The sequence below is a fragment of the Aspergillus pseudonomiae genome (genome assembly GCF_009193645.1).
Source record: "Aspergillus pseudonomiae strain CBS 119388 unplaced genomic scaffold BDV37scaffold_6, whole genome shotgun sequence".
In the NCBI taxonomy this organism is placed as follows: domain Eukaryota; kingdom Fungi; phylum Ascomycota; class Eurotiomycetes; order Eurotiales; family Aspergillaceae; genus Aspergillus; species Aspergillus pseudonomiae.
This window is the reverse complement of record NW_022475998.1, coordinates 31,167-57,264: the sequence shown is the minus strand read 5'-3', so window position 1 is coordinate 57,264 and position 26,098 is coordinate 31,167. Positions and strand designations below refer to the sequence as shown.

Sequence of the window (26,098 nt, the reverse complement as noted above, 5' to 3'; positions counted from 1 at the left end):
AAAAAAAATAATAAAATAAAATAAAATAAAAAGCAAAAGAAAAAAAGAAAAAAGCCAGCCGCTTTTACCACCGGCTAATTAACCTCTTTCCAATCAGAGAGTCAGTCGGTGAGATCATATCCTCCACCAACCGATCAGACCCCCTTAACGAACTGATTTTAGTCGCCTTCTAATGCGTTTCTAAGTGTCTCATCGATGTATCTAATTCTAGCGGTAAGTTTCCCTTGCCGGTCCGCCGGTACCCGAGTTTCCAAAATTCGCAACGTAGCGACTGATTGATAGATTTGAGTCGACAGAGATCATGGTGGTTTCAAGGCTGTTTTCTGATTGCACAGCCTCTCGGCCGTGCTGCGGGCTACCGCCGGGTGTAGTCTGGATCCCGTGTAGTATCTGACCATTCCTCCCGTAATTACTATTACTCCTTCGGTCAAGTCATGTGGCGCACGTGATCCCTCTGGCGACCGCTGATTCCGTCGCTCTGGTGGAAGTGTTCCATCCACTCGGACAGCTTACCTACTAACTAACATAGACCGGTAACTCTTGTATATGGATCCTTGCGTCACGGTTCATCTCTGTTGATTATCTTTACTTCACCTTTTTTTTTTTTTTTTTTTTTTTTTTTTTTTTTTTTTTTTTTTTTTTTTTTTTTTTTTTTTTTTTTTTTTTTTATTTTTTTTTTTTTTTTTTTTTTTTTTTTTTTTTTTTTTTTTTTTTTTTTTTGCTATTTTTGTGTATCGTCAAATCCTTTCTCGATTAGATTTTCGGATACATATCATTCATCCTTCGACAGCTACTTTGGATACTGGTAAGTGAAGGTAACTTTTTCTTCTTTTTTCTATCTCTTTGTTCCAACTGAGGGTGTTTATTTCCGACGACCGGAGACGTACGTGCTTGATGATCTGCTCTCGGCGGCTGGAAAAAATTACCTCCCTTAAGCTGGCTCAGGCCATCGGCTAGCTTGGTGCCTTAAAGTCCTTTTCAGGCGCTCAGGCTGCTCATCCGCCCAGTCATCTTGCACTTTCCTTCCAATAACCATTTCAACCTGTTTCAAAGGGTGTCCACCCTTCCTGCAGCCTACCACAGCGTCGCATAGTCAGACCATCGTGCTCTGGCCGGGTCCACACTTGACCGTCCGATGTGCCGCTGGTATTGGTCCTGCCCATCCCCTGCCCTTCTGCGTCCTCTTGCCTTTAGCGTCCCCATCGCTTTCCCACTAGAAGATCCTGCCTCTGCATTGCTGGCGAACTAGCGCCCTCGTTGCTGAGCATCTGCTGCTTCTTGGTCCTGCAATACGGTAAATCTTCTCGTCCCAATCCCTCAAACTGGAGGAGGGGCTTGCTTTGCTTGCTGGACCTTCCCCGATGCTGGTGATATCGATCGCATCATCCACTTGCCAATCTTCTCCTTTATCTATGTAACTGCTTGTTACTTATCATTTCCCCGTGATCTATCCCTTTCTATGACTGTCCGACAGTGATTGTTTTTTGATACACCCGGCAATTCGTTTCGAGAAAGCTCGGATCAACTATTATATCACTCCCGCCTTTAACACATTCCATCTACTTATCTGTCCCCCTTTCCTTTCGGCTGCTCCTGAAGTTGATCCTCCCCAGCACATATTCCGATCGGAAGAAGCCGTTTCCCGATAATAACATCGCTACAGAAGAGCAGATATCTATTCCTTAGCGCCTTCTTCCCCGACCGCTGGGAATCTCTTCTTCGCCGTCGATCAGCGGTCGCTTCTTCCGACGACGGCACCCATATCGAAATCCGAACAGTTATCTTTCCGTCTTTTCCATCGTGCTTGAGATGATGGCGGCAGCGCTTGATCAACCCCTTTTTGAATCTGTCGCGGTTCCTGCGACGACCGCCGCCTCGATCACTCCCCCTCATAGCGCCAACGGCAAGAAAGAAGTTCCAGATGGTGTTCCTTCTGAATTGTCGGATCTGGAACTCGATCCTCATGCTACTGGTGCGCCAGAGACCGCATCGGTAGAGGAAGAAGAGGAAGACATCGAACCAGACCACTATTATGGCGGGGGCAAGATCCCTGTGTTCAAACCGGTAGGTTTTGCATTCTTCCAGTGTCCCTGGCTTTGATGATGTCACTGACGGGGAGGCCTAGACTATGGATCAATTTCGGGACTTCCAATCTTTCATCAACAAGGTCGAGAAATATGGCATGCGGTCTGGAATTTTGAAGGTTGTTCCTCCAAAGGAATGGTATGTCTTCTCTACGGCGATTTTCTCTCCAAGGGCCGTTGCCAACCAGCTCTTTTCTCTAGGACCGACTCCCTTCCAGCCCTCGACGAAGCCGTCAAGAAGATTCGTGTGAAGAATCCGATCATGCAGGAATTCCACGGATCACATGGAACTTACACCCAGGCGAACATCGAGCGACAAAGATCATACAACCTCCCTCAGTGGAAAGGGTTGTGCGAAGAAAGTAGCCATCAGCCTCCTGCCCGCAGAGGTGAGAGGCGCCGCAACCAGGAGCGAGTCACTCGTGCTCCCCCCTCCGCCCGAACTCAAACGGCCCGATCTGATTCTCAAAAACGTCGCCCGGGACCGGGACGTCCACCCAAACGATCCAACCAGGTGAAGGTGAAGGAAGAGCCTGCGGAAGATTCCCTTGATAAGATCAAGCCCGAAGGCCCTCCCACGCCTGTGTCTCCTGAATCCAACCCGGTCGAGGCGAAGACGGAAGAGCTGAGCGACGGCGAGTCTCTTCCCACTACCAAGCCGAAAGGACGGCAACCTAAATCGGTCACCTCGCGAAGAAAACACAATAAAGGCGATGCGATTGACTATGTGGACGAGGAGGCTTTCAGAGACTTTGATTATCGCATCCACGACCACGAGGAATATACGCAGGAACGATGTGAGGAATTAGAAACCGCCTACTGGAAGTCCTTGATGTTTAACAATCCGATGTATGGCGCGGATATGCCTGGTTCTCTTTTCGACGAGAACATCACAACCTCATGGAACGTCGCCAAGTTACCCAATCTGTTGGATGTCTTGGGGCAGAAAGTGCCTGGTGTCAACACCGCATACCTCTACCTGGGGATGTGGAAAGCTACTTTTGCCTGGCATTTGGAAGATGTTGATCTGTACAGTATCAACTATATCCATTTTGGTGCCCCCAAACAGTGGTATAGCATTTCACAAGAAGATGCTCCTCGGTTTGAACAGGCTATGAAGAGTACGTTTACATAACGTGATGGGCCCATGAATCAATGCTGACTATTACGCCAGGTATCTGGCCCAGCGACGCGAAAAACTGTGATCAGTTCCTCCGCCATAAGACCTATCTTGTTTCTCCTAGTCTCCTCAAGTCTCAGTACGGTATCACCGTCAACAGGCTCGTCCACTATGAGGGCGAGTTTGTGATCACATACCCGTACGGATATCACTCGGGATACAATCTTGGTTACAACTGCGCCGAGTCGGTCAACTTTGCGACTGAGAAGTGGTTGGATTACGGTCGTGTTGCCAAGAAGTGCCACTGCGAATCTGACAGCGTCTGGATCGATGTCGATGAGATTGAGCGTAAGCTGCGCGGCGAATCGACGCCGGAATACTTCGGTGAATTCGAAAGTGACCTCGATGAATTCGAGGGTGCTTCCGACCTCCTCACCCCACCACGGAGTGTCCCAGAAAAGAGTAACCGTGGCCGGAAACGAAAGCATGACGGCGATTCTACAAAGGCGAAACGCATGCGAGTCAATGTCGAGGTCCCTCGGAAGATTCCGTGCGTACTGTGCCCCAACAACCTGGATTATGAGGACCTACTACCCACCGAAGATGGGAAGAATCACGCCCATCGGCGCTGTGCCCTATACACTGAAGAGACCAGTATCCTGCGTGACGAGACTGGCAAGGAGGTGGTGTGTGACATTGACAAGATCCCGAAGGCTCGCATGGGGCTCAAATGCCTCTTTTGCCGCGAGGTGCGAGGAGCTTGTTTCCAGTGCAATTTCGGCAAATGTACGCGATCATACCATGCCACCTGTGCACTTTTAGCCGGAGTGCAGGTGGAGCAGGGTGAGATCGCTGTGATCGCGGATGACGGCAATCATTACTCCATCCCCAGTGTGGACCTCAAATGCAAATACCACCGACAGAAGAAGCCAAGCTGGATGACGGGCGGCGATTCTCCCGATTATGACCGCAAGCTGATCGAGACGGCCCGCCGGATGGTGGCAGGAGATTTGGTGCAATTCCAGGCCGACAAGGAGATCAATGGGGCAGTGGTGCTGGAGAACCGACCAGCGGAACGCACGTTGCTAGTCAAAGTGCTCCCACGCGGGTAAGCCCTTTTTTTTTTTTTTTTTTTTTTTTCCCTCTCACTTTTGGCACACACACATACTTGTTTTGCTGTGGTGTTTAGAATTTTCCTGATTTGGAAATCATGACGCTGACCCCTGGTTTAATGATTTAGAGATGTAATTGAGTTACCGTACCGGTGGATGCTTGTGGTACGGCGGAGCAACTTCTCGCCTCTGGCACCAGGAACAAAACCACTCCCTGCCCACTTAGCCCGAAAACCCGAGGGACGGAAAGAGTTGGAATCGGCCCTGCCGGTGGTTGGCAATCCATTTGGCGATGGGCGATCTCCGTATCAGTGGGCCGAGTTCGAGACGGTCGACACGACTAATCACCGCTTTGCCCCACCACCAGTGCAGGTCAACTTGAACAAAGGTGACCAGGTCTGGTATTATTTGGGCCAGTCATCGACCGAATGTAGGGCTCAATATACGCACAACCCTAGCGTGCCCGTCCACAACCCGCGGTCGAATTTCCTGGACAGCGTGAAGTCCCTTGGCGCCGTGATGGCCCGGCTCCCCTCTTACCCCCACCGCCATCTTCCTCAGTATGCTGCTGCCCCTCCTCATCACCTTTCACCTGCTGGTGCTGCTGCCACCGCCACCGCCGCCGCTGCTGCCTCCCGCCCTTCCCTCCTGCAGCGACCGACTCTTGCCCCTCCTCCTCGCACTCCTTCCTCTGCTGCTCCTCCTGCTAGTACTGCGATGCCGTCAGCCTATCGCTCCCTGCCCACTCAATCTGCCCGCCATGCTCCGTACCCTCAGATCGCCAAGACCCATCATCAATCACACCAACTGTCTCAGCAGCAACGCAGTCCGCAACAACAACAACAGCAGCAGCAGCAGCAGCACAGCCACCATCTCCCCGCGAATACCTTTGCCAATGTCCGGGAGCTTATTGCTCGTCGCCGCCTGGCCCAGATCACCGACCATGCCAATGTCTTCGCCGGGTATACGATTGTCAGCCCGGAGCTAGTCGTTGAGACGCTTCTGGGTCCCATGGGCTCCGTGCCGCCGCCCAGTGGTCTCGAGAAGCTGGAACTCGCCATGGCCCAACAACGGGTCCAACCTCGCGCCCCGGACGGAACCTTGTTACCCTTGCAGCCACTCAATATGCGTTCCGAAGAGGTGACCCGGTTGTTGCAGATGCTCCGGTTCTCCCTTGTCAGTCACCGCGATCGGCTCGATGTGCTTCAGAAGAAGGAGACGGAAAATAATAAGCAGGAGAGTGCCCACAAAGGCGGTATTGCAGCTGTCAAATTGCCTCGCAAGTTTGCGTACCTGGAGCAGCAGCGTGAACAGTCGCCGACCGTCTATCAGTCCCCGTACGACATGCCTTCTGGTTTTACCGAGTATGCCCAGAAGACGTTCGGGCTGACTCCATCCGAGCCGGAGCTCCCTAAACCATCGCTGGCCAACGACTACTTCGCCAGTCTCTCCCCGGAGGACCAGGAAAAGATTCTGAAGACCTGTGGCAGTTTTGTACAACGGGCTATCGAGCGGTCCACAAGTCACAGCCGTCAGAGCTCCGCTTCGAACTTCCGACTCGCATCGGCACTAGCCCAGCAAACCGAGAATCCCACGATAGACATAACAACCGTCGAGGACATGCCATTGTCAGGTCTGGATTTCCCGCTCCACGCGGACTCTCCGTGCTCCAGTTTCAGCCGGACGCACCTGCGCTTCCAATCACCGAACGATTTCAACGCCCACGGACCAGAAACGCATCACGACCATCATGACCTCTTTGGCGACCAGCAGGCCAACACACGGTTCTGGCAGCATGGCCCCTGGGCTGCAGGCGATGGAAACACGCCCAACGAAGAAACTCGGCCGTTTTTTGGACCTCACGAGCGGTTGAAGCACGACTATGCCTCATCTGACATCTCCTTGGGTCGAGGTCCCGGTTCTTTGCACTCTGTCGATATGGCTGGGTTTGGAATGGACGCCACGGACGATCTTTGCAACGTTCTTAGTCCTTGAATCGGGCCACCCTCCTCGACTTTGTGTGTGTACTTGCATACCGGTATAACAGCATCATCTCCATGTAACGATTTGATTGACGACTGCATGATTGGGCGTTTTTAGCTTTTGTGTTTTCATTTCTGATTTTCATCTTTTGTGACCCCCTTGGATCTTATTTTTACCGCGACGGAGTTTTGACGATAGCTGGCTGGTTACGACTCAGCTAAGGCCTTGCGACGAGGCCGTGGTCATATTATCTATTTATCTCCTACTTGACGGTGAAGGCAGCCGATGTACAGGCTAACGGAGGTCGCGAATGCTTGCAAAGTGGCGGTGGGAAGCGCTCGCCAGGTGGCAGGGCCGTTGTTGATGCCCAGACTGGCCCACCACCCGCCCAAGAAGACCCGCCCGGCCTGTGGTCGACGATACCTCCCATCATTTCCCCTCCTTCCTCCCTCTCTCCCTTCCTCACTTTCCTCCCCTCTGTTTATGTTTATTTTGTCCCTGTCCGCTCCCCCTCTACTTCCCCTTGTGGGATTTCGGGACTTCGACTTTTCATCGAAGATACTGGGCCTACTTTCGCCCTGGACTGCGGACCTCACGTATGTTAGAGATTCAAGAGAAGCCAAAAAAAGAAAAAAGCCATAATTCCAAAATTCCCGAGCAAGTCCTGTTTCCATAATCATATACACGTTCATGCCCCTTTGTTTGATACCCCCCGATTTCCCAGTGTTTCACCACGCTCGGATTGTTTTCATATCCCTCAACGGTTCCCTCCCATTCCTCTCGTTTCCAGACACCCTCCACCTTTTCTTCTCTTCTTTCCTGGCGCTCATCCTTGTTTTTGCCCCGACCGTGATCCATGCACTGATGGACGGCTCTGTTCTCGCGAGGGAGAACTGTGGACAGGACAGTTGACGGATGTGGCAGCCGTCACTTTCTGAGTGACACTCGCAGATATATGTATGTTGGAATGATAGCTGTGAATGGAATGTTAGAAATATCTCACACCGTGTGCCCGATGGGAGTGAGTCGTAGAAATAGACCGATCGAGTTAGCATAAAGAAAAGACAGATAAGCAGTGGCGGACCATTTGTGAACCTCCTTTTGAATCCCCCGCATTTCGGGAGGGCAAAGAGTGGTTCCGTTGGGTTGCACTCCACCGCATGGACCACAGGACGCTGGCTCCTTAGCTTTCTCCTGAATACGAGGAAACGGCGCAATAGCTATGCTCTTTACCATCAGACGTCACTTTGGTCCAGACCTTACGTAGTGGCCACAGCTGGATGCTAGGGTTCACGATGTCAATTTAAGTTTCCGTTTGCCTTGCAGACGGAGGAGTTTTACATTCCGCAGCATGTCATGCAGTTCAGCGGCAAACCGAGGTACCTACATACATGTACTGTTCAGGGTCTGACGTCGGGGGTTAAGTTCTCTGACCTGTTATCTAGTCGAGATGTCAATCAGTCAACAAACGAACGGGAAAGAGGGAGACGTTCTTCTGCTGCCTATCCTCCAGGGTAGTATCAGGCTATGCGGCCCTCCGCCCAGCCATGATAAGCACAAAGGATAGGGCTTAGTAGGTCTAATGATAACCTCGTGCAGAACGCTTTATAAATCCCACGGTTATCAGCGCGGTCTCGGACCGCCCATCGCTAGTCCGACACCGGATTGGCTTATCAGTCGATCCAACCAGTTTTAGGCTCGTGAGGGGACAATCCAAGACCCCAAGTGGAGTTGCTTTAGGTTCCTGGTCTCGTGTCGTACCCCGGACTCTTGGTGATGGACATCGGTCATGGATGCTATCCGGACGACTACTTATATGCCTCCGCTCCCCGGCCTTAGCCTGGGGAGTGAAGGTAGCTGTGCTAGTAGGAGCTGGTCTGACTACTACCCTACTGCGATATCTTTAACCCTCTTGATCTTGTCGGGATGACTCTGGATTCCTTTCATATCTGCCCCGTGTCTTTGAACTCTTAATTTCCTCCAGTCATGCGTCAAGGCTCCGCCGATGCCAACGCCGACGCGGCGTTGGCCCGGATGGGCTACAAGAGTGAATTGCCTCGCAACCTGAGCATGTTGAGTATCCTCGGTCTGTATGTGTAGTACCCTGCGCTGCTCTGAAGGTGTTGCTCTATCCTCAATGACAACTAACACCATTTCTTCAGCTCCTTCGCCATCATGGCCGCACCCTTCGGTCTCAGCACCACCCTGTACATCACCCTCACCGACGGCCAATGCGTGAGCATCATCTGGGGCTGGGTCCTCGTCACCATCATCTCCATTGGTATCGCCGCCTCCCTCGCCGAAATCTGCGCCGTGTACCCGACCGCCGGCGGCGTCTACTACTGGAGCGCCATGCTGTCAACGAAGGAATGGGCCCCGATGATGTCGTTTGTGGATGGCTGGCTGACCCTCGTGGGCAACTGGACGGTCACCCTGAGCATTACCTTCTCCGGAGGACAGCTGATTCTGAGTGCCATCTCGCTGTGGAACGAGGATTTCGTGGCCAATGCCTGGCAGACCATCCTCATGTTCTGGGCAGTGATTTGGGTCTGCGCGATGGTCAACATCTTCTTTTCCCGATGGCTGGACATCATCAACAAAGTGTGCATCTTTTGGACTGCAGCGAGCGTGGTGATCATCTTGATTACCCTCCTGACCATGGCGGACCATCGCCACGACGGTGCATATGTCTTTGGCCATTATGATGCGTCGCAGAGCGGATGGTAAGGCTTTCTCCCCGTTCTTTGTTTTGTTTCTGGATTTTCGAAGTCCGACTGACGACCTCGCAGGCCATCGGGATGGGCCTTCTTCGTCGGCCTCCTTCAGGCGGCATATACCTTAACGGGGTATGGCATGGTGGCCGCCATGTGTGAAGAGGTGCAGAACCCACACCGCGAGGTCCCGAAAGCGATCGTCCTCTCGGTCGTCGCCGCTGGCATCACCGGCGTCGTCTACTTAGTCCCGATCCTCTTCGTCCTGCCCGACGTCAAGACCCTGCTCAACGTCGCCAGCGGCCAACCCATCGGCCTGGTCTTCAAAACCGTCACCGGGTCCGCCGCCGGCGGATTCGGTCTTCTCTTCTTGATCCTGGGTATCCTCATGTTCGCAGGAATCGGGGCCCTCACCGCTGCCAGTCGATGCACCTACGCCTTCGCTCGCGACGGCGCCATCCCCGGATTCCGCATCTGGCGCAAGGTCAACGACCGCCTCGACGTGCCCGTGTACGCCATCCTCCTCTCCACCGTCATCGACTGCCTCCTCGGCCTGATCTTCTTCGGATCCACGGCCGCCTTCAACTCCTTCACGGGCGTCGCCACCATCTGCCTCTCCACCTCCTACGGCGTCCCCATCCTCATCAATGTGATCCGCGGGCGCCAGGCCGTCAAGGAATCGACCTTCTCCCTAGGCCGCTTCGGATACGCCATCAACATCGTCACCGTCTGCTGGATTGTGCTGGCCGTGGTGCTCTTCTGCATGCCCGTGTCGCTGCCGGTCGATGCGTCGAGCATGAACTACGCCAGCGTCGTGTTCGCGGGCTTCGCCGCGATTAGTATCACTTGGTATGTCGTGTATGCGAGGAAGCATTTCACGGGCCCGCCTGTCACGAGCGAAGACGTGGCCGACGTGATCCCCGGCAAGGCTGTTGATGCCGAAAATGCCTATCCGGACGATGCGACCCTTAATGAAAAGAAGTGATTGGCTCTTCTCTTCCTTCCCCCCTTGTCTTATTTGGAATTACGATCGATGAAATTATTTAGGGATCGTTCGGTGTTTTTTTTTAGTCTTTCACATGTACATACGAGGAGTCTATTTTGTTGGGAAGTAAATAAATACAATCAACCAAGTTATAATACACCCAACCCGTGCAATGAACATGAGAATATACAGAAATCAATTGTAGTCCTGTCACGACAAGAATACGTAAAAATAGAGACATGTATAATAAAGATATGGCCTGATCGATAAGTATCCGCTGGGGGCACCACAATGCAACAATTCGAGGGACTGAACGATCACAGTCATGTCACTGCGCCAGCCTCCGAGAGCCGCGGTTACTTTTCCACCCACGCCAAATCAACCAGCCAGTCAAAGGGTTCGAGCACCACCACCGATCTACGAACTAACTACTTCCACTTCCTCGCTCCCTATTTCGCCCTCACAGGAAACGTCCAAACAAGAACCAAAAAAGGGGGAGCGCAAGAAGCACAATTCCAAACATTCCTCCTGAATTGAACGCGACACAGCGCAACCAACCTCGCTCAATTCGCCTTCTGGTTGTGGCTGGCCGGAAATCCGGGGAAAGCTTGTAAACGTCGGGCACGCCCCCAAGTTTTTTTTCCTTCTCGTCGCCTTGTCCTGACTGTTTGTATTTGTTGGGGTTACTTGTCGGGCTGCGTGTATATTATTTCGGTTTATGGGTGTGGGATTTCTTTTGTTTTTTGGCTCTTTTCACACGCTCGTTTGGTGAGAGTTCTTGGGGGGGAAACATCGGCCGTTTTATCGTTATCCATGACGGTGCTTATCTGTGCCTGAGATCCTTGTGCTCTGATGAAGCGAGCAACTTACTTAACATAGCACCATGTCGGATTCTGTGGGTATGTCTCTCTTTCTCTTTTTATTCGATTGATTGTTGTTTTTTTTTTATATTTTGGTTTAAGGTGAATTGATATTTATGGTTAAAACCTACAGATCGAGTCTTCGTCCACGCCCTCAACACCGTTAAACGCATCCCCCGTACCGGCACCGCCCGGCCGCCGGCCTCGGAGCGATTGAAGCTCTATGGCCTGTACAAACAAAGCATGGGTATGGATCGACCCCGATAATACCTCGAAGAGGAGATATACTGACGGACAGGGGGAAAACAGAGGGCGACGTGGAGGGGGTGATGGACCGACCGGTCGGGAACACGGCGGATGTGTATGCGGAGTGTGAGAAGTGGTATATTTCCCCCCCCCCCCCCCCATTTGATTTCCGGGGTCGATACTGAACGGGAGAGAAAAAAAACAGGGATGCATGGTTCGCGCAACGTGGATTATCCCGCACCGAGGCCAAACGTCGATACATCTCCACGCTCATCGAGACCATGCACCGCTATGCGTCGCAGACGCCCGAGGCCCGCGAGCTGGTTTCCGAGCTCGAGTTCGTCTGGGACCAGGTCAAGATCAATACCTCCGCGTCGTCGGCGTCCAGTAGTAGTCCCGTGCAGGCTGTTGCTCCGCCCTTGTCGCTGTCCCAGCCTAGCTATGGGAGCATCGGGGGTCGCTTGGCTCGCCCTGACTATGAGCATATGGTGGCTACGGCGCGCGGCGGTGACTCGCGGCTACGCGTGCTGAGTCCCGTGAGTCAGCCGGAGGAAGTGTTTCAGCGGCATGGGTCCCGTGGGGTCCCGGTGCAGGAGGACGATGACGAGGATGAGGAGTATGCGGAGGCGCAGGATAATCTTGACGAAGATGATGACGATCATGACCACGACGATGGCTCGTATAACAATGGCCCCGAGGAGGGGAGTGAGCCGGACGCCGATGAGGCCGTACGACGCGGTCGTGGGCGCACCGGCCCCAAGAAACCCCCGGATGTCGATCCTCGGCGGTGGCGGCGCAGAGTCGAGCAGGCCTTGACGAGCATGACCGCCGAGATTGCCGCGGTTCGGGAGCAGATGGAAGCCCGTGCTGTGGCTCACCGGCGGCGGAATAGCCTCTGGGCGTGGCTGAAATGGCTCGTCTGGGTCACGCTCCGCCAGGTCATCTGGGACCTGGCCATTCTGGGGATGCTGTTGATCTGGATGCGCATTCGCGGAGACCGACGGCTGGAGAACAAGCTCAAGGTCGGGTGGGCCGAGGTGAAGACGCGATTGTTGAAGTTGAAAGGGCTTCGACGGATGTCCAAGGTACATAAATGCCCTTAGCTTGGCGGTTGTTTTGTTTTTTCTTCGAGTACATATTCTTCTTCATATATCCTGATTAGATTCCCTTGTCTTTCTTTCGCTGTGATTTCTTTTGTCATGCCATGTTAATGTCAGGAGGTTGGATTGGTGTTGGTTTAGAGTCAAGGCTTCACTGTATTCTAGCATAGAAGTCGCGTTTGCAATTGCCAAATAAACTCAAGTCCTTCTAATACCAGATCGAAGATGTAGACACGACACTAGACCGAGAAACCAGGACACTCAATTCCTATGCTAATATGTACACATACAAACAGTCCACAAACCAGACCAGACCAGACAGACATAAAACAAAACCTAATACTGAGGACCAGGGAACTGAGCATAAATCTGCTTGGGACGCAGATGAACCGGGGTCTGGCCCTCGGGGGCGCCGGGGATTGTCTTCTTGAGGCCCTGCAATGAATCCATTAGCCAAAACTACCGACCACAGAACTGCTATTCAGCACGAGAGACAAACCAGCTTGTCAAAGACACACTTATTCAGTTCCAGCTCGGGCTTCCGGCATTCCCACAGATGGTGGTTGTTGTTCTCCAGACACTCCCAGTGCGCGGTGAATTGTTTCAGGCAGTGGGTGTTGATATCTTTGATACTGCCATGCAGTTAGCCACTGACCCTCTCACCACACCACTTCCCCTGGAGCCCTGCGAACAGCACCCGCAGAGAAGGAAGACACATACACAGAAGCAGCACATCTCGTCACCTTCCGGCCCTCCTTCAGACAATCGAACTCCCCCCTGCCGTTGGCATCCTGCTTGCACTTCATGTAGTCATCATTGAAGGCCTTGCACTTGTCGCCGATGAAGTACGCCGCACTGGTCAGGGGTGCCGAGGTTGCGCCGATTTCCTGGACACTGGGAATGTCCGCCGGCATGGGCGTGGTGTCCACCAGGACCTGTTGGTTGAACCTATCATGGAAACCGCATTAGCGTCTCGCTCGATTTGACACGGCAAACACCGGCAGCGGTGGTCAATTGGGGCCGTGGTAGGAGAAAGAAACATACTGAGGTTCTCGGGCCGCCATTTTGTCAGGTCGTAAGCGTGAATTGGGGAATTGGGAGACCGTATAGAGAGGAGGGCCGTGGATGGACGAGTCCGGGTGATGCTGGAGTTTGGAGGTCGGTTTTTGCTCGTCTGTCATTGGTCCGTTGTGGTGAGTTATGTAATATATCTGCCTGAGGCGTGTCTGATCCCGCATCCGAGGCCAGTCATCCTATGCCTGCCTTAGGCGGGAAAGAAACTTGTTGCTACAGCTGTCTCACGTGACACGGCGAAAAACAAACCAGCTCCCGACACAAGTGAACGAGTACAGTGAAGGAAGTAGCCTGTTTCAATTGCAGTGGTTCTGCACCCCCGACCCTCTACGAAGTTGCTGCTTTGCTGCAGCGTGCGGTGCTGAGATCTCGGACCGACACTGAGTTTGCATACGCGCAGGACGGTGACAATCTGCGATTCTCTGTCGACCGAACTTTCCCATCTGCAGAACGACGCCGCTTGGTGCGGAGCTTTGGTATTTTTTTTTTTATTTTCATTTTATTTACGTTTGAGTGTTGATATTTGCACACGCCATTTTTACTCGCACAGTTTGCCTCACGTTTCCCCGACTTCGCACCTCAGCTACGTACCGTAATGTCTCTCTTTGGAAATCAGACTCAGACCCAGCAGTCCGGCGGACTGTTTGGGTCATCGACGACCGCGAATAAGCCCAGCCCCTTTGGCGGCGCTGCCACGGGAGGAAGCCTGTTCGGCTCGAATACCGCCGGAACGGGAGCGCAGCAGAGCGGCGGCGGTCTCTTTGGACAGACACAGAACCAGGGCGCGACAGGGGGTGCTCCTGCTGCTGGCGGTGGTTTGTTCGGTGCGTCGGCGGCGACATCCCAGCCTCAGCAGAGCGGTGGTCTTTTCGGCAACACCACGACACAGAATCAACCGCAGACGGGCGGACTTTTCGGGAATACTGCCGCTCAGCAGAAACCCGCCGGTGGTCTCTTTGGGGGATTGGGCCAGTCGACACAGCAACAGCAGCCGCAGCAGCAACAGTCGGGCGGTGGATTGTTCGGGGGTGCGCTGGGTCAGCAGAAGCCCCAGGGCAGTCTGTTTGGAGGCACACTGGGACAGACGACACAGCAGCAACAAGCGCCGCAACAGGGCGGCGGTCTTTTCGGAGGATTGGGTCAGACACAGCAGCAACCGCAGCAACAACAGAGTATGTTTGGAGGAACCCTACTAGGTCAACAACAGCAGGGCCAGCAGCAGCAACAACAGCCTCAATTGGGCCAGTCGGTGCAACAGCCCGGGTCGAGCCTTTGGTCGCCTGGTCGCGCGGTCACTGGAGGTTAGTCTTGTTTGTTTGATTATTGTTGAAGATGGATTGCACTGACTCTCGTAGTACATCGCACCGTTCCGACACAGATCGCGATCGTCAAGGATAAGTGGGATACCGCCAGTCGTAATTCTCCGTTTCGAGCATACTTGTACAACCATGTTGGCGAGGAGGCGGCACCTTTCTACCAACCCGGCCCGGACGATGATGAATCGAAGTGGGAGGAAGCGTTGCGCAAGAGGCCTGCGCCAGGCTATGTGCCTGTTATTGTGAGGGGCTTCTTCGAGCTGGGCAAGAGAGCCCAGAGACAGAAGGACTTCCTTACAATGATGCAAACCCGCCTTCACGAGATCAACAACTGTCTCACCGAATTGCTCTCCCGTCACGACCTTAAGATCTCCGTCAGGATAGCCGACTGCCGGCGGAAGCACCTCGTATTGAGCAAACGGTGCCTGGCGCTTGCGGCCAAGACCCAGGTCCTCCGCAACCGGGGCTACGCGATGGACGACGCCGAGGAGGAACTGAAGAAGAAACTCGCCCTACTGGAACGCTCCGTCTTCGACCCCTCCTTGAATGGACGCGAAGAAGAGATCTGGGCTCGAATGCTGGCGATCCAGGAACACTCGAAACGCCTGCAGCTGGAGATGGAGAAGGCTGGCCCGAGTGCAGCTGCCCAGGCGGATGACGAGCTGGACGAACAGACGATGAAGACTGCTAAGAAGGTAGGCACCGAGCCTCACATTCCTTTATTCCGACCCCTACTAACAGCAGCCAGATATTGGATGACTACCATACCCAGATCAAGCACCTGCAGAAGGAACTGGAGTCCGTGAGGAAGGACTTCGAAGAGGCAGAGAAGCTCCAAGGCCGGGTAGATCACTAGCCTTGTGCTCGCTACGCTACGATTGATCTTGACACTCGGGGGGAATACATGGCTTAGGTTGAATGTCCGGGAGCAAGGAGTTATAGGAGCTGGTCATCTGCAATTCATCCGATTCGGAACCCCTTAGATAAGAAGAAGAAAAACCCAAAAAACCGACACTTTGTCATTTCCCCATCTTCATTCTATATTTTCCGCAATGATAACCCGAATGTACAATAATAATACATCTCTGCCGTTGGCTAGGCACGAGCAAACAAACAGACAAAGTGACGCCGTCTAATGAATCCCCGTCATAACGTAGACCGTACGAATTATCGGCCGCTTAAAGGAACTTCTTGACGAAATCGATAGCGAAGGGAGCTGCACCTGTTAGCTTCATCTATTTTCCCCAGCAATATGAAAAGCGGGAAACAACTCACAGAGATACAGAAGGATACCACCGGTGATGGCAGAGCGGATAGTCTGCTGAGCCTCCTGCTCACCAGCCTGCACCCTATCATCAGCATACACATTCAATTCACCATGATTACAAAACCAAGCAAGCAAAGCTGCATACTCTAATCTGCTCCTTCGAGAGCGTTTCCTGACCTAAAACAACAGAAACACAGCATTAGCCCAACCATCCCGGATAAAAACTCCCTAATAAAAAAAAGACCACAGGATACATACCGGGAGCGAACATCTTGTACTAAAAAGGGTAAATGTAAGAAAAGGCGAACCGGCAACGTGCAGACAATGACAACAGCGGACTTGGGTTGAAGACTAGGAAAGTTAGGTACGCTATGTTACGATGGAGTTCAAGAGGACTACGATTCTGCCAGCGCACGGACCATCAGCGGAGGCGGAATTTCTGCGGTCATTGCAACTTACTTAACCGTCGTCAGTGTTACTAGTGAGCGCCAGTTCTGGGTTTCTTTTCTTTTATCCATCTTACTTACTTGCTTTTGGCTTTGGTTTTACCTCCTTGTCGGTTTTAGATTGCCTCCGATAGTGTCTAGGAGAGAAAGTGAAAGACGAAGGAGGATACACCAATCAGTCTCTCGACACGATATCAGTTTCTCCCGTCGCAATAGCAACGGAGCGAGCGCCTGGCGCTATCGACTTGCTTCACTTTCTACGAAACATACACGCCTTACACACCCCACACAGACTAAGCAATCATGTCCGCCAGTCCTGAGATCAAGCCGGTCGAGGAAGACCCCGTGCAAGCGCCTACTCCCGGCGCCGGCGATGACGAGCCCCATGCGGTCGAGGAGGCATCCGCTGGCGACGAGGTTGCGGACGAGGATGCAGCAGATGAGAAGGATATCGGGTCCGATGACGAGTCGATTCTGTCGGAGGTCGACGAGGCGCAGTTCGAGGACTTTGACCCTGAGAATGTCGACGTCGAAGATCGGCCGCAGTTGGCGATTGACGAGGATAATCTGAAGCTGATTGGACGACATAAGCGGAAGAGGACTGAGGATGGGGAACGGTCGACGCGCAAGCGGGAGGGACGCAGGGAGAAGAAGAGTCGCAGGATGAGGGACTTGGAGGAGGCTGGTGATGAGGGTGAGGCCAAGGCGAAGAAGAGGGAGAGGAAGAGGAGGGAGCCTACCCCCGAGGATGATGAGACGTTGGATCCTGCTACTCGTATGTTCTGTTCTTTTGTACCTTTTTCCTTTCTCGGTGGGGCTAACTGGAGTAGGCCGTCGCAGGGCTTTGGATCGTGCTATGGATGAGGCGCTGAAGAAACCTACTAAGAGGCGCTTTCGCAAGGCTGATGGGATTGTATGTTGGATGTTTGATGTCTACTGTGTGGCTGGGTGCTAATTGGTATTGATAGGACCTGGAACAAATGGCCGATGCCGAGATTGAGGATATGCGCAAGCGCATGACCCATGCTGCTCAGATGGACGCCATCAGTCGTCGGGAGGGCAAGCCCGCTATGCATAAGTTGAAGATGCTGCCTGAGGTGGTTTCTCTACTCAATCGCAACCAATATGTGAACAGTCTGGTTGACCCGGAAATCAACCTGCTTGAGGCGGTCAAGTTCTTCCTGGAGCCTTTGGATGACGGCTCGCTGCCGGCCTACAATATCCAGCGCGATTTGATGACCGCACTAGCTAAGCTTCCAATCAACAAGGAGGCGCTTGTTGCTAGTGGGATCGGCAAGGTGATTGTATTCTACACCCGGAGCAAACGCCCCGAAGCCGGCATCAAGCGTATGGCCGAGCGTTTGCTTGCTGAATGGACGCGCCCCATCCTCCAGCGCAGCGATGATTACTCCAAACGAGTCTACCAGGAAGCGGAATTCGACCCTCGGTATGTCTTCCAACACCCCCCAAGTTTGCTTGACCTGCATCAGAAACTAACTAGATTGTCTAGAAAAGTCCAACGGACTACGCAATCGGCCCAGGCCACTGCGGCAGAAGCGCGCGCTCGCGAACTGCTTCCTCCTCGTCTGGCAAACCGTGCCCGCGCCGAGATCACACATACCAGCTATACCGTCGTGCCTCGCCCGACGATGGTGCAGGAGAGCAAGTTCGCACGGCCACTGGGTGCCAGTGGAGAGGATCGATTCCGAAAGATGCGTGCACGACAGATTGCGGCGTCGAAGGGATCGCGTCGATAGGGTTGATTCGTTTTCATTCATATTCTTGTTGCCACATGTCGAATGCATGGCTACTCCCATATCTGTTTTATTTCTTCATTTTTTTTCTCCTCGTCTTGCCGATCGCATTTTCTTATGTTTTTATCCGATTATCTCGCAAAGTGTTACCTACGGTTCGGGTGCCGGCGTCATGGGATTGTTAAATCATTAGTCTAGAACAAACAATACAATACTTACACAAACGATGGAAAGAATATTCTCCGGGAAGTCTATGCCGGAGTCGGTAGGAGTAACCTGCCAATCATGCCATCCGGAAAGACACCAAATTACCCGCAACGGCTGACTCAGGCCGATTTCTTCTCGCGCGAGAAGTCTGGCGTCATGTGCCCGTAAAGAGTTTAGCCCGCTGCACCACCCATGGCTTCCGAGCTTTGCCCGGCAGACCCCGAATACCTAAATTGCTGTTCATCGGTACGTCACGGCCTTTGCTCAATCGCCGAGTCAGTTCTTTTTCGTGCGCTTCGCTATTTAAATCCTCGCCGGTGCCATAGCTCCTCCTCCTCGATTCCCATACCGTTTTTGCAGAACACCTTCCATTTCTTCGATTGAAGAATTTCCAGATACCACACATATATAATTGTCATTAATACATCGCTCACAAACACAAACACAAACACACACCATGAAGCTTCTCACCAAGGAAGAAGAAGACGCTCACTACAGGTTAGCCCACCCCCTCAACGCCATACAACTCATCCCAAATTCCCCAATCCCTCCCAAACTCCCCCCGAAAACACCAACTAACCAAACTTAAAAAACAGAGCAGTCCTCAAAGGCGGCACAATCGGCACCGTCCTGGGCCTAATCGGCGGCTACGCCGGCGTCCTCGCCGCCTCACGCCGGTACCACACAATCCGCAACCTGACGTTGCCCATGAAAGCCTTCCTGGTGACGTCGTCGGGTACGTTCGTCGGAATCATCGCGGCCGACAACTCATCGCGGAACTTCGAAGCCGAGCGCAACGCCGACCAGCAATGGTACCAGAACCGGGAGCAGCGGCTGCGCGAGGAGTCGCTGCAGGGCATGAGCTTTATGGAGCGGTCGCTGGCGTGGGCCCGCAAGGAGAAGTACACCATTGTGACGGCGACGTGGGTGGCATCCATGATCGGGAGCTTTGTGCTTGTCGGCCGCAACCCGTATCTCAGCGGCCAGCAGAAGATCGTCCAGGCTCGTGTCTACGCCCAGGGATTGACGCTCGCGGTCTTGGTTGCTAGTGCGGCGTTTGAGATCAGTGATCAGAAGAAGGGCAAGGGGATCTTGAAGAAGAGGTTGGAGGAGGAGAGCGCTAAGCAGGGTCATGTTGTTGAGGAGCTCCCTGTGCAGGAGCAAGGTCAGGGCGAGGGTGATCTGTGGAAGGATATGGTTGCTGCTGAGGAGGATAGGTTGAAGAAGAAGCATCAGAGTGTTTGGGAGCACCCTGAGTTGCATAAGGAGGGCCAGCAGCAGCAGCAGCAGCAGCCTAAGGAGGTCAAGTCGGAGGAGAAGAAGGAGCAGCAGTGATCTCTTTTGTTGCTTGCTTGCTTGCTTCTTTCTGTCTTTGGTTGAAGCGTTTTGGTGGTTCTTCATTGCTTTGCGGGGACTGAAAAGTCGTTTGTTTTGGGTTTATAGATCCTTTTTTTTTTTTTTTTTTTTTTTTTTGCGTGGGTGGCGCAGGGCGTTTGATTGTGATTGTTTCTCTGCTGGGTGGCTCACATGGTGCTGCAGCGGCTGTGTGTACACTGGTTGTACTGTATTCTATGAATCTCCTCTACAATTGATGTCTCGTCATGTCTTGTTTACGATGTGAGCTCCTGGAATGTCAAATAATCATCTTGTTTCTCTTCAATCTGTTATGTGCATACCGGTGCACTGACATGTCCCGTGATCGAACAACATATCGTCTCACTTCACAATGCATATTGAGCACCTCTGCGTTGAACACCGTACCTTGACTCCGTACTCCGTAGGCAAGTTGCTATTGCTAGACATCGGTTTTCTCATTTTGAGCGCGTGGTCCACGGCCCAGGTAGGAAGACGCCTCGAGTCTGTTGAGCTCGTCCTCTTCCTTGTCCAGCTTGCGATGCGTGATCCAAAAGAGATTGCCCCCGATGAAGGCAAGAACAGCGACGAACCCATAGTTCCACACAAGGAGGGGATCGGTAGATAGAGGAGTCAGACCTTGTTGGATTGCAGACGAAATGGCATTCATGAAGAGGTAAATAGATTGTACTATGGTTATATTTATATTAGTCGATGCAGTAAACAATGGATATATAGAACATACCTAAGCTCTTCATATTCTTCGGCGCCTTGGTGAATGCATACTCGTATCCAGTGATCGAGGTGAAGATCTCGGAAAAAGCAATCAAGACGTACGGCACAGTTTGCACCCAGACGTTGATGGGCGCAGGAGTCTTGCAGCTCTTCTCGCCCGGATACTCGCCACATTCACCTATTTTATAGATATAGTGCTGTATCACGGTGGCTGATACCATGGATAGAGCGGCGAGCATGTAGCCTGCGTACATCCGTTTCAGAGGGGTAAACTGGAAGCCCAATCGCTGGATTCCAGGATAGACAAACTGGTCCATGATGGGTATGAAGATAATTAGAGTCAGCGGGTTCAGGTTCATGATGATATCATTTGGGACGCCATGAAGCTCCATGGTAGCCGCTTGAGAGGTGAGATTGTTGGTCATTTGTCCGTAGGCCAGCCCTAGCCTTGTTAGATGGAAGTGTCTAGAAACCTTGGCCCAGATACTTACAGTAGAGAGGATACCAGAGGAAGACCGCGCATGCCTTGATGGCTCTACGTACCTCGTCTACCCATTTGTCGTCAAATGTCATCCACACTGGCTTCCTCTGGACTTTGCTGGGCTTTACGTTCTCCCAGAAGTCGTTCGCTCGACAGTTCTGGACACTGTTTGCAAGGTGTCAACTAAGCTGGTCAGTGGCGTGAAGAGTTTGCACTAACAATCTGATAGGATTCCAAGACCACCTGCCCTTGAGCGCGAATGCCCAGAGCTTGAACACCTTCCCCACCACTGACCCAGTTGGGGGAGTGACCTCGTAATTCTTGCGGCAGACATAAAGCACGAGTGGACAGAGGGCGAACATGATGGTGGGAAGGACAAACGAGAGCCAGAATCCAACATATTTCTCTGCGTACACCATGACAATCTGTCCAAGCAAGGAGCCAACGTTGATCATGAAGTAGAAGTACAAGAAAATCCGAGTGATTGTCTGAGCGGGGTCCACGATCACACGTTCCCCAGTTTTTGGAAGAGTTTTGATATAGTGTCGGGTTTCCTTGTGCTGTTCGGCGATTAGGGGAGCAATGTTCGATCTATTGATTTGTTAGTAAATGAATCAACAACCAGGAAAGACCAGCGTGTCTATACTTGAAACCACCCACGCCAATTCCGAAGAGTATCAGACCGACTATGAAGCAACCCAACGCACCGCTGGGATGCACAACCACCCGAGGAAGAGCCGCGATGATCAACACAATATGTCCAACCATGGCAAAGGCGATGGCACCTTGGATGGTCTTCAGGCGGCCCCAGAACTCGTCGGCCACCCAAGCACCAACAATCGGCGTCACGTAACACCAGAAAGCATTCACTTCGCATGTCAGACCTTTTTTTTTTGCATCTCTTGTGGCTTTGCAACCTGGGGAGGGGGCTCACGAGTAGTTAGGCCCGTGGAGACTCTCTGGCCCATGCCTAGAGCTCCCGACTGTCCTGCATGACCGGCGCCAGTGCTCGAGCTGGGCGGAAGAGGCTGTTGGATAAAATTGACAACTGGAGAGGGTCATTGTCATATCTCGTGCGACTGAAAAGATTACATACAAACAGCAGTGGTCCCATAGTAGGAGAACCGTTCGCACAGCTCAACAAAGGCGATGGTGTATGCAGTCCATCGGACCCTTCCAGCGACGCGACGGAGAGAGTCCAGTTCCTGTTCAGTGAGGGCTGCGCAGCCATCATCATGTGGAGAGGGAGCCGCCGATACCACTATAGTCTCTTGCTTTGGGAGAGGAGCTTTGAGTATCTCATGTGCCTCTGTATCGAGGTTTCCCCGACTAATGGGGCCACCCATAGTTGCGACAGCACAAATAGATAAGACTGAGTAGAGGATGAAGACTCTTCAGGAGGGGTGGTATAAAATGGGATGAGAAAGGTCTTGCCAAGCGAGGGGCTTCTCTAGAACTAAGACTAGGGGAAGAGGCTCAAGAGTTAGAGAGGGGAAGCTTTGGGCGGACGAGGGTCAGATAAAACACAAGAGGAAGAGATGAAGGGAATTGAAGAAGGATAGAGGAATGGGTCGGGTGCCTGGGGGAGATGGCAGCCAATCTCCTGTTTGTCCGACGTATGCTTTGATATACCCAGATAGGTAGATATTCACTCTCACCGGATGAGCATCTTGCATTTGATTGGAGAAAAATATTCCAATTCCAGGTCTCAGTCCGTGTGCCGCCCCTTCTACGAATAGCCTTGGACGGGATTTCTTGACCTCTCTTGTGTCATACCTGAGATTGGTATACGGTCTAGTCTTTCATCCGATAGAATGCTGTGGCCATTGAGAATAGATACCAGGACCACCCGTGACCTGACAGTTGGGTTGCATTCTTTGTTTAAGTGGTTGAAGGTAACGCAAACGCCACTGCTTGGTGAATGGGAACCCAGAGACGGGTGCTCGCTGCTGCTCTAGTCAGTACTTGAATTATGATTAGTCTAATGTTTCTCTGCACTCTTAGGGATGTTTGTGGCTGAGCACTCATACAAGTGCCAGGTTTCTCCGAATATCAGGCCTCCTTTGAGAAGGTTCATAATCCCAGAGTGAAAGGAAAAAGGACTTTGAGAGTATAGGAAAGTTCTTATCTAGCCATCTTGCGTTGATCATTAAGTTGACCCCATAGGTAGACATTGTAGGTGCGAATATGCACCAGCATCGTTGGCCTCCCAAGAGCCAAGGTGACACAATGAGAAAAGCGGTCAATCAGATTGATTTGGGGGCATATCAGTGAATGATCCTACTCATACCTGACCCGTGGACTGATCACCTGCGTTTTTCAGTCAAATCTATTCCAAACAGCCATGGAAAAGATGCTTCTAGATACAGGCGAAGACATTCCCAAGAACCAGAAGACATATTTCCCATCACAGCAGAGCAATATGTCACGCACCTAAGCTTGTTACATAGCATGATACAAGAAGCTTAATACCAGTTGAACTTGGAAGACCCTCGGTGGCAACTATTTGCTGAGCCAATACAACTGCCGCCTGACAGTCCCTGAAGAAGTTCCTAATGCTCTGAAACCAGTAATATCACTTGGAATGGTATATATAGACATCTGTGGAGGGAGGAGGCACAAGAAAACATTCAAGTGAGCCAATAGAAGAACACATCATACCCATGGTTGGAGGCGAGCACAGCTTTAATACAGACGACAGCAAACTTTGAAAACTGGAGGCTAATCAATGTTACCTTAAGTGACTAGCGTATTAGCAATATTGTCCGAATGGATAATTAACCACTAGTAAGCATAGTTAGGTTACAGTTGGTACCACTATGGAGTAGTATCAGCAGTATACTAGGAAGATATATAAATAAAGGAAACCAAACTGGCGGTAACTTGAACCAAGAAAACAAGTCTGGCAACCTTCTCGTCACCGGTGCTCCCGGCTATCTTGAAGGTACCTACTGATGGCATTTCTTGTACTTTTTTGTTCCCTCGCTTTTAATTCCATATATATCTGTGTTGTAGCGTCACACGTCTATACTATGCCTAAAACTAGACGTAAGAGGGATCGATTCTTTATACGCTCTCCTGTTTAAGGTGCAATATCGAGGTTACTAGGCGATGTGTGAAATGAATGATCACCCGTCTCTATAGTCCAGCAAACTTCCCAGACAAAGAGGCATAACGCAGTATCTTGGCTTATATTTGCACCAGTGGTGTTGGCACCCAATTGCAGCAGAGATTGGCCACCGTGTAAGCTGGTATGATGCGCTTCAAACTAGTACCATCAGCCTTGACGGGGGTGACGGCATCATGCATTCACGACACTCTTTGAAACTTCCGCTGTATAATGGTTAGCCTAAGTAAGCATAACACCGTGGCTCATATCAAGATAAAAAAACGACAGCCTTGAGCAGCATGCTGGTCATATCAGTCATCATTCATTTAGTGAGTAACTATTTACAATCGTCTCACGCAGTAACTCTCATTCGGGTAGGCAAATGATAGGAAAGTTACAGACGGAGCTAACCAACGTACTTAGATAGTAGTAGATATGAGAAATCATCAGTAAATCCAGGTCATCAAACGGTTAACGAGCCCCGCCACGTTGGGCAGGAGGCATTGAGTAGATAGCAGGTGGTGAAACCGCCTTGTACGCACGATTGTTCGGACTCCTTAAGGCAGTAGCCCCCATACATTAAGGAGGAAGTTCCACAGAGTTATTGTTGTCTCCAATTCCCGTTGTCATAAAGTCATTGATCAAACATTCGCAGAGAAAACCGTGTCGGATATAATAACTGCAACAGCCGCAATCTAGAAACACAGTCAGCCGATTTGTCAACGTTAAGCTTGGGCTAATCACGTACTAGTGATTGATCGACGTGCGCAGTTATAATGATATCCAGGACCGGTCGATAGCCATGCTTAGAACTAGGAAAGCGCTTCATCAAGGCCAACTTCTCATTGTGTTGTATACTCTCGCGCACTTCTGCTACTTTCCTATCACCATCCACAATATCATATAATGCTAGAACATTCCCGCGACTTTGGACTTCTAGGGAGAGCTCCTTATCCTCCTTCCGCTTGGATTCGAAGGCCGCTGCGTTATCGAAGGTGATGGTGAAATCCCCCCAACCAGACATACCAGATGTTCGTCGCGGGCTAACAGTGGCTATTTTCGCACTACTACTCCCCGGCAGCGAGATGGACCAGGAGTTCCTGAAGGACTTTCTATAGATCTCGAATAAAGGGAGCCCCGAGTCATCTCTGAATTCCCGGCAAGGTCGATCGTTGAATTTCCGACCGGAGGCCGTGAACAGGACTATACCGTCATCGTCGTGGATGCTATAACCAATGGCAGATTTTGGGTCCCCCTGGGGTCTAAATGTGAGGAGGGATTTGACTTCGGTGATATATTCTCTTCGAAGAGCGATCGGGCGCTGGGGAGCTTTGAGAACTCTGCGAATCCGGGAAGAGCATCCGGTAGCCAATGGAGCTTGCAGGGGTGGCAGTACGTATGTGGTCGACATTATGCTGTTGGCGGTTGAAGGGGGAATTGGACTGCCCTGTGTTGGGAGGTGTTGCGATTGCGGGGAAGGCAGCTTTGTTTATAATCAAGCGTAGAGTTGGACGTGATAAGCCCATAAATCACTCGCGCACAGCCCGGCGCCTCCCGATGACTTCATAGGTGGTAGAAAGGTATTTCCCCATCCGGCTTGGAAGGGGTCCACCAATTAGAGTAGCTATTGGCTGACCTACTTTCTAGGTACTCAGAATACATGGCCGGACAAGTGGTCTGGAATGCGATACATGACTTGCCAAGACCTTCCGGTTGTGATATGGCCTCCTACTAAGGATGATAGATTCGGAGTTACACCTCAATTTGACACAGTACTTGCAGGATAAGCTTACACAGTTTCCAATCAGACCACTTGAGTCACAAGCGCCGTGTAACTTTGACCTATCAATATATATATATATATGTCGGGCATGTATATAAGACGCTGAACAATTGCTGTTCAGTTTATTCATGTTTCTGCTGGAGGTGTCAGAAAGGAAAATAGTGCAAACTATACATACTCGCTGCCCAGCCACAAAACCCCGTGACCGATCTATTGCCCTGACCCACTCCGGAATAGTCTCCAAACCCAAACCCAAAACCTGGGCACGAACTGAAATGCCCTGAACGTGTTCCCGGGTTCCCGGGTGGCACTCCCCTTTGTCGATCTTGGGCCCTTTTTTCCTTCAGATGAAAATTTCTTTGGATGCCAATG

At 51.8% G+C, this 26,098-nt stretch overlaps 9 protein-coding genes across 9 annotated transcripts; 5 read left to right on the top strand and 4 right to left on the bottom strand.

Moving 5' to 3' along the window:
• Positions 1-1,311: 1,311 nt before the first annotated feature.
• Positions 1,312-6,431, top strand: BDV37DRAFT_171808 (putative jumonji family transcription factor). Its single transcript, XM_032079343.1, has 5 exons — positions 1,312-2,064; positions 2,126-2,223; positions 2,286-3,205; positions 3,259-4,312; positions 4,445-6,431. Exons 1-5 carry the CDS (start codon positions 1,810-1,812, stop codon positions 6,309-6,311), a joined length of 4,194 nt encoding a protein of 1,397 aa, XP_031945689.1. The 5' UTR covers positions 1,312-1,809; the 3' UTR covers positions 6,312-6,431.
• Positions 6,432-8,285: 1,854 nt separating this feature from the next.
• Positions 8,286-12,204, top strand: BDV37DRAFT_268415 (putative GABA permease; the record flags this gene model as incomplete). Its single annotated transcript, XM_032084178.1, has 7 exons — positions 8,286-8,389; positions 8,462-9,022; positions 9,089-9,914; positions 10,233-10,236; positions 10,989-11,102; positions 11,165-11,237; positions 11,307-12,204. The coding sequence occupies 7 exons, from the start codon at positions 8,286-8,288 to the stop codon at positions 12,202-12,204; spliced, it is 2,580 nt and encodes an 859-aa protein (XP_031945688.1).
• Positions 12,200-13,314, bottom strand: BDV37DRAFT_238542 (coiled-coil-helix-coiled-coil-helix domain-containing protein). The gene is made up of 4 exons (XM_032080853.1): positions 13,246-13,314; positions 12,922-13,149; positions 12,701-12,833; positions 12,200-12,636 (listed from the first exon to the last, which is right to left on the bottom strand). Exons 1-4 carry the CDS (start codon positions 13,263-13,265, stop codon positions 12,538-12,540), a joined length of 480 nt encoding a protein of 159 aa, XP_031945687.1. The 5' UTR covers positions 13,266-13,314; the 3' UTR covers positions 12,200-12,537.
• Positions 13,315-13,765: 451 nt separating this feature from the next.
• On the top strand, positions 13,766-15,645 carry BDV37DRAFT_171597 (putative nucleoporin). The gene is made up of 3 exons (XM_032079342.1): positions 13,766-14,576; positions 14,631-15,286; positions 15,340-15,645. The coding sequence occupies exons 1-3, from the start codon at positions 13,871-13,873 to the stop codon at positions 15,445-15,447; spliced, it is 1,470 nt and encodes a 489-aa protein (XP_031945686.1). The 5' UTR covers positions 13,766-13,870; the 3' UTR covers positions 15,448-15,645.
• Positions 15,646-15,769: 124 nt separating this feature from the next.
• BDV37DRAFT_278857 (uncharacterized protein) lies at positions 15,770-16,129 on the bottom strand (the record flags this gene model as incomplete). The annotated part of the gene is made up of 4 exons (XM_032086177.1): positions 15,770-15,807; positions 15,867-15,933; positions 16,004-16,035; positions 16,117-16,129. 4 exons carry the CDS (start codon positions 16,127-16,129, stop codon positions 15,770-15,772), a joined length of 150 nt encoding a protein of 49 aa, XP_031945685.1.
• A 478-nt stretch (positions 16,130-16,607) lies between these two features.
• BDV37DRAFT_278856 (transcription factor SPN1) lies at positions 16,608-18,061 on the top strand (the record flags this gene model as incomplete). Its single annotated transcript, XM_032086176.1, has 4 exons — positions 16,608-17,079; positions 17,135-17,217; positions 17,273-17,751; positions 17,815-18,061. The coding sequence occupies 4 exons, from the start codon at positions 16,608-16,610 to the stop codon at positions 18,059-18,061; spliced, it is 1,281 nt and encodes a 426-aa protein (XP_031945684.1).
• A 661-nt stretch (positions 18,062-18,722) lies between these two features.
• Positions 18,723-19,600, top strand: BDV37DRAFT_278855 (HIG1 domain-containing protein; the record flags this gene model as incomplete). The annotated part of the gene is made up of 2 exons (XM_032086175.1): positions 18,723-18,763; positions 18,862-19,600. 2 exons carry the CDS (start codon positions 18,723-18,725, stop codon positions 19,598-19,600), a joined length of 780 nt encoding a protein of 259 aa, XP_031945683.1.
• Positions 19,601-20,060: 460 nt separating this feature from the next.
• Positions 20,061-22,180, bottom strand: BDV37DRAFT_268412 (putative MFS peptide transporter; the record flags this gene model as incomplete). The annotated part of the gene is made up of 7 exons (XM_032084177.1): positions 20,061-20,308; positions 20,364-20,795; positions 20,845-20,999; positions 21,054-21,425; positions 21,481-21,703; positions 21,769-21,882; positions 21,931-22,180. The coding sequence occupies 7 exons, from the start codon at positions 22,178-22,180 to the stop codon at positions 20,061-20,063; spliced, it is 1,794 nt and encodes a 597-aa protein (XP_031945682.1).
• Positions 22,181-24,584: 2,404 nt separating this feature from the next.
• Positions 24,585-25,354, bottom strand: BDV37DRAFT_278853 (uncharacterized protein; the record flags this gene model as incomplete). The annotated part of the gene is made up of 2 exons (XM_032086174.1): positions 24,585-24,638; positions 24,692-25,354. 2 exons carry the CDS (start codon positions 25,352-25,354, stop codon positions 24,585-24,587), a joined length of 717 nt encoding a protein of 238 aa, XP_031945681.1.
• Positions 25,355-26,098: the final 744 nt, after the last annotated feature.

What these genes read in the sequence shown, in the direction of transcription:
- BDV37DRAFT_171597 (XM_032079342.1), top strand. Translation starts at nt 13,871, where the DNA reads ATGTCTCTCTTTGGAAATCAGACTCAGACCCAGCAGTCCGGCGGACTG. An exon ending in TGGTCGCGCGGTCACTGGAG is followed by an intron (nt 14,577 to 14,630) that starts GTTAGTCTTGTT and finishes TGACTCTCGTAG; the next exon opens with TACATCGCACCGTTCCGACA. An exon ending in CGATGAAGACTGCTAAGAAG is followed by an intron (nt 15,287 to 15,339) that starts GTAGGCACCGAG and finishes AACAGCAGCCAG; the next exon opens with ATATTGGATGACTACCATAC.
- BDV37DRAFT_238542 (XM_032080853.1), bottom strand. Translation starts at nt 13,265, where the DNA reads ATGGCGGCCCGAGAACCTCA. An exon ending in ACGAGATGTGCTGCTTCTGT is followed by an intron (nt 12,834 to 12,921) that starts GTATGTGTCTTC and finishes ACTGCATGGCAG; the next exon opens with TATCAAAGATATCAACACCC. An exon ending in AGTGTGTCTTTGACAAGCTG is followed by an intron (nt 12,637 to 12,700) that starts GTTTGTCTCTCG and finishes GATTCATTGCAG; the next exon opens with GGCCTCAAGAAGACAATCCC.
- BDV37DRAFT_171808 (XM_032079343.1), top strand. Translation starts at nt 1,810, where the DNA reads ATGATGGCGGCAGCGCTTGATCAACCCCTTTTTGAATCTGTCGCGGTT. An exon ending in AGATCCCTGTGTTCAAACCG is followed by an intron (nt 2,065 to 2,125) that starts GTAGGTTTTGCA and finishes GGGGAGGCCTAG; the next exon opens with ACTATGGATCAATTTCGGGA. An exon ending in GTTTGAACAGGCTATGAAGA is followed by an intron (nt 3,206 to 3,258) that starts GTACGTTTACAT and finishes CTATTACGCCAG; the next exon opens with GTATCTGGCCCAGCGACGCG.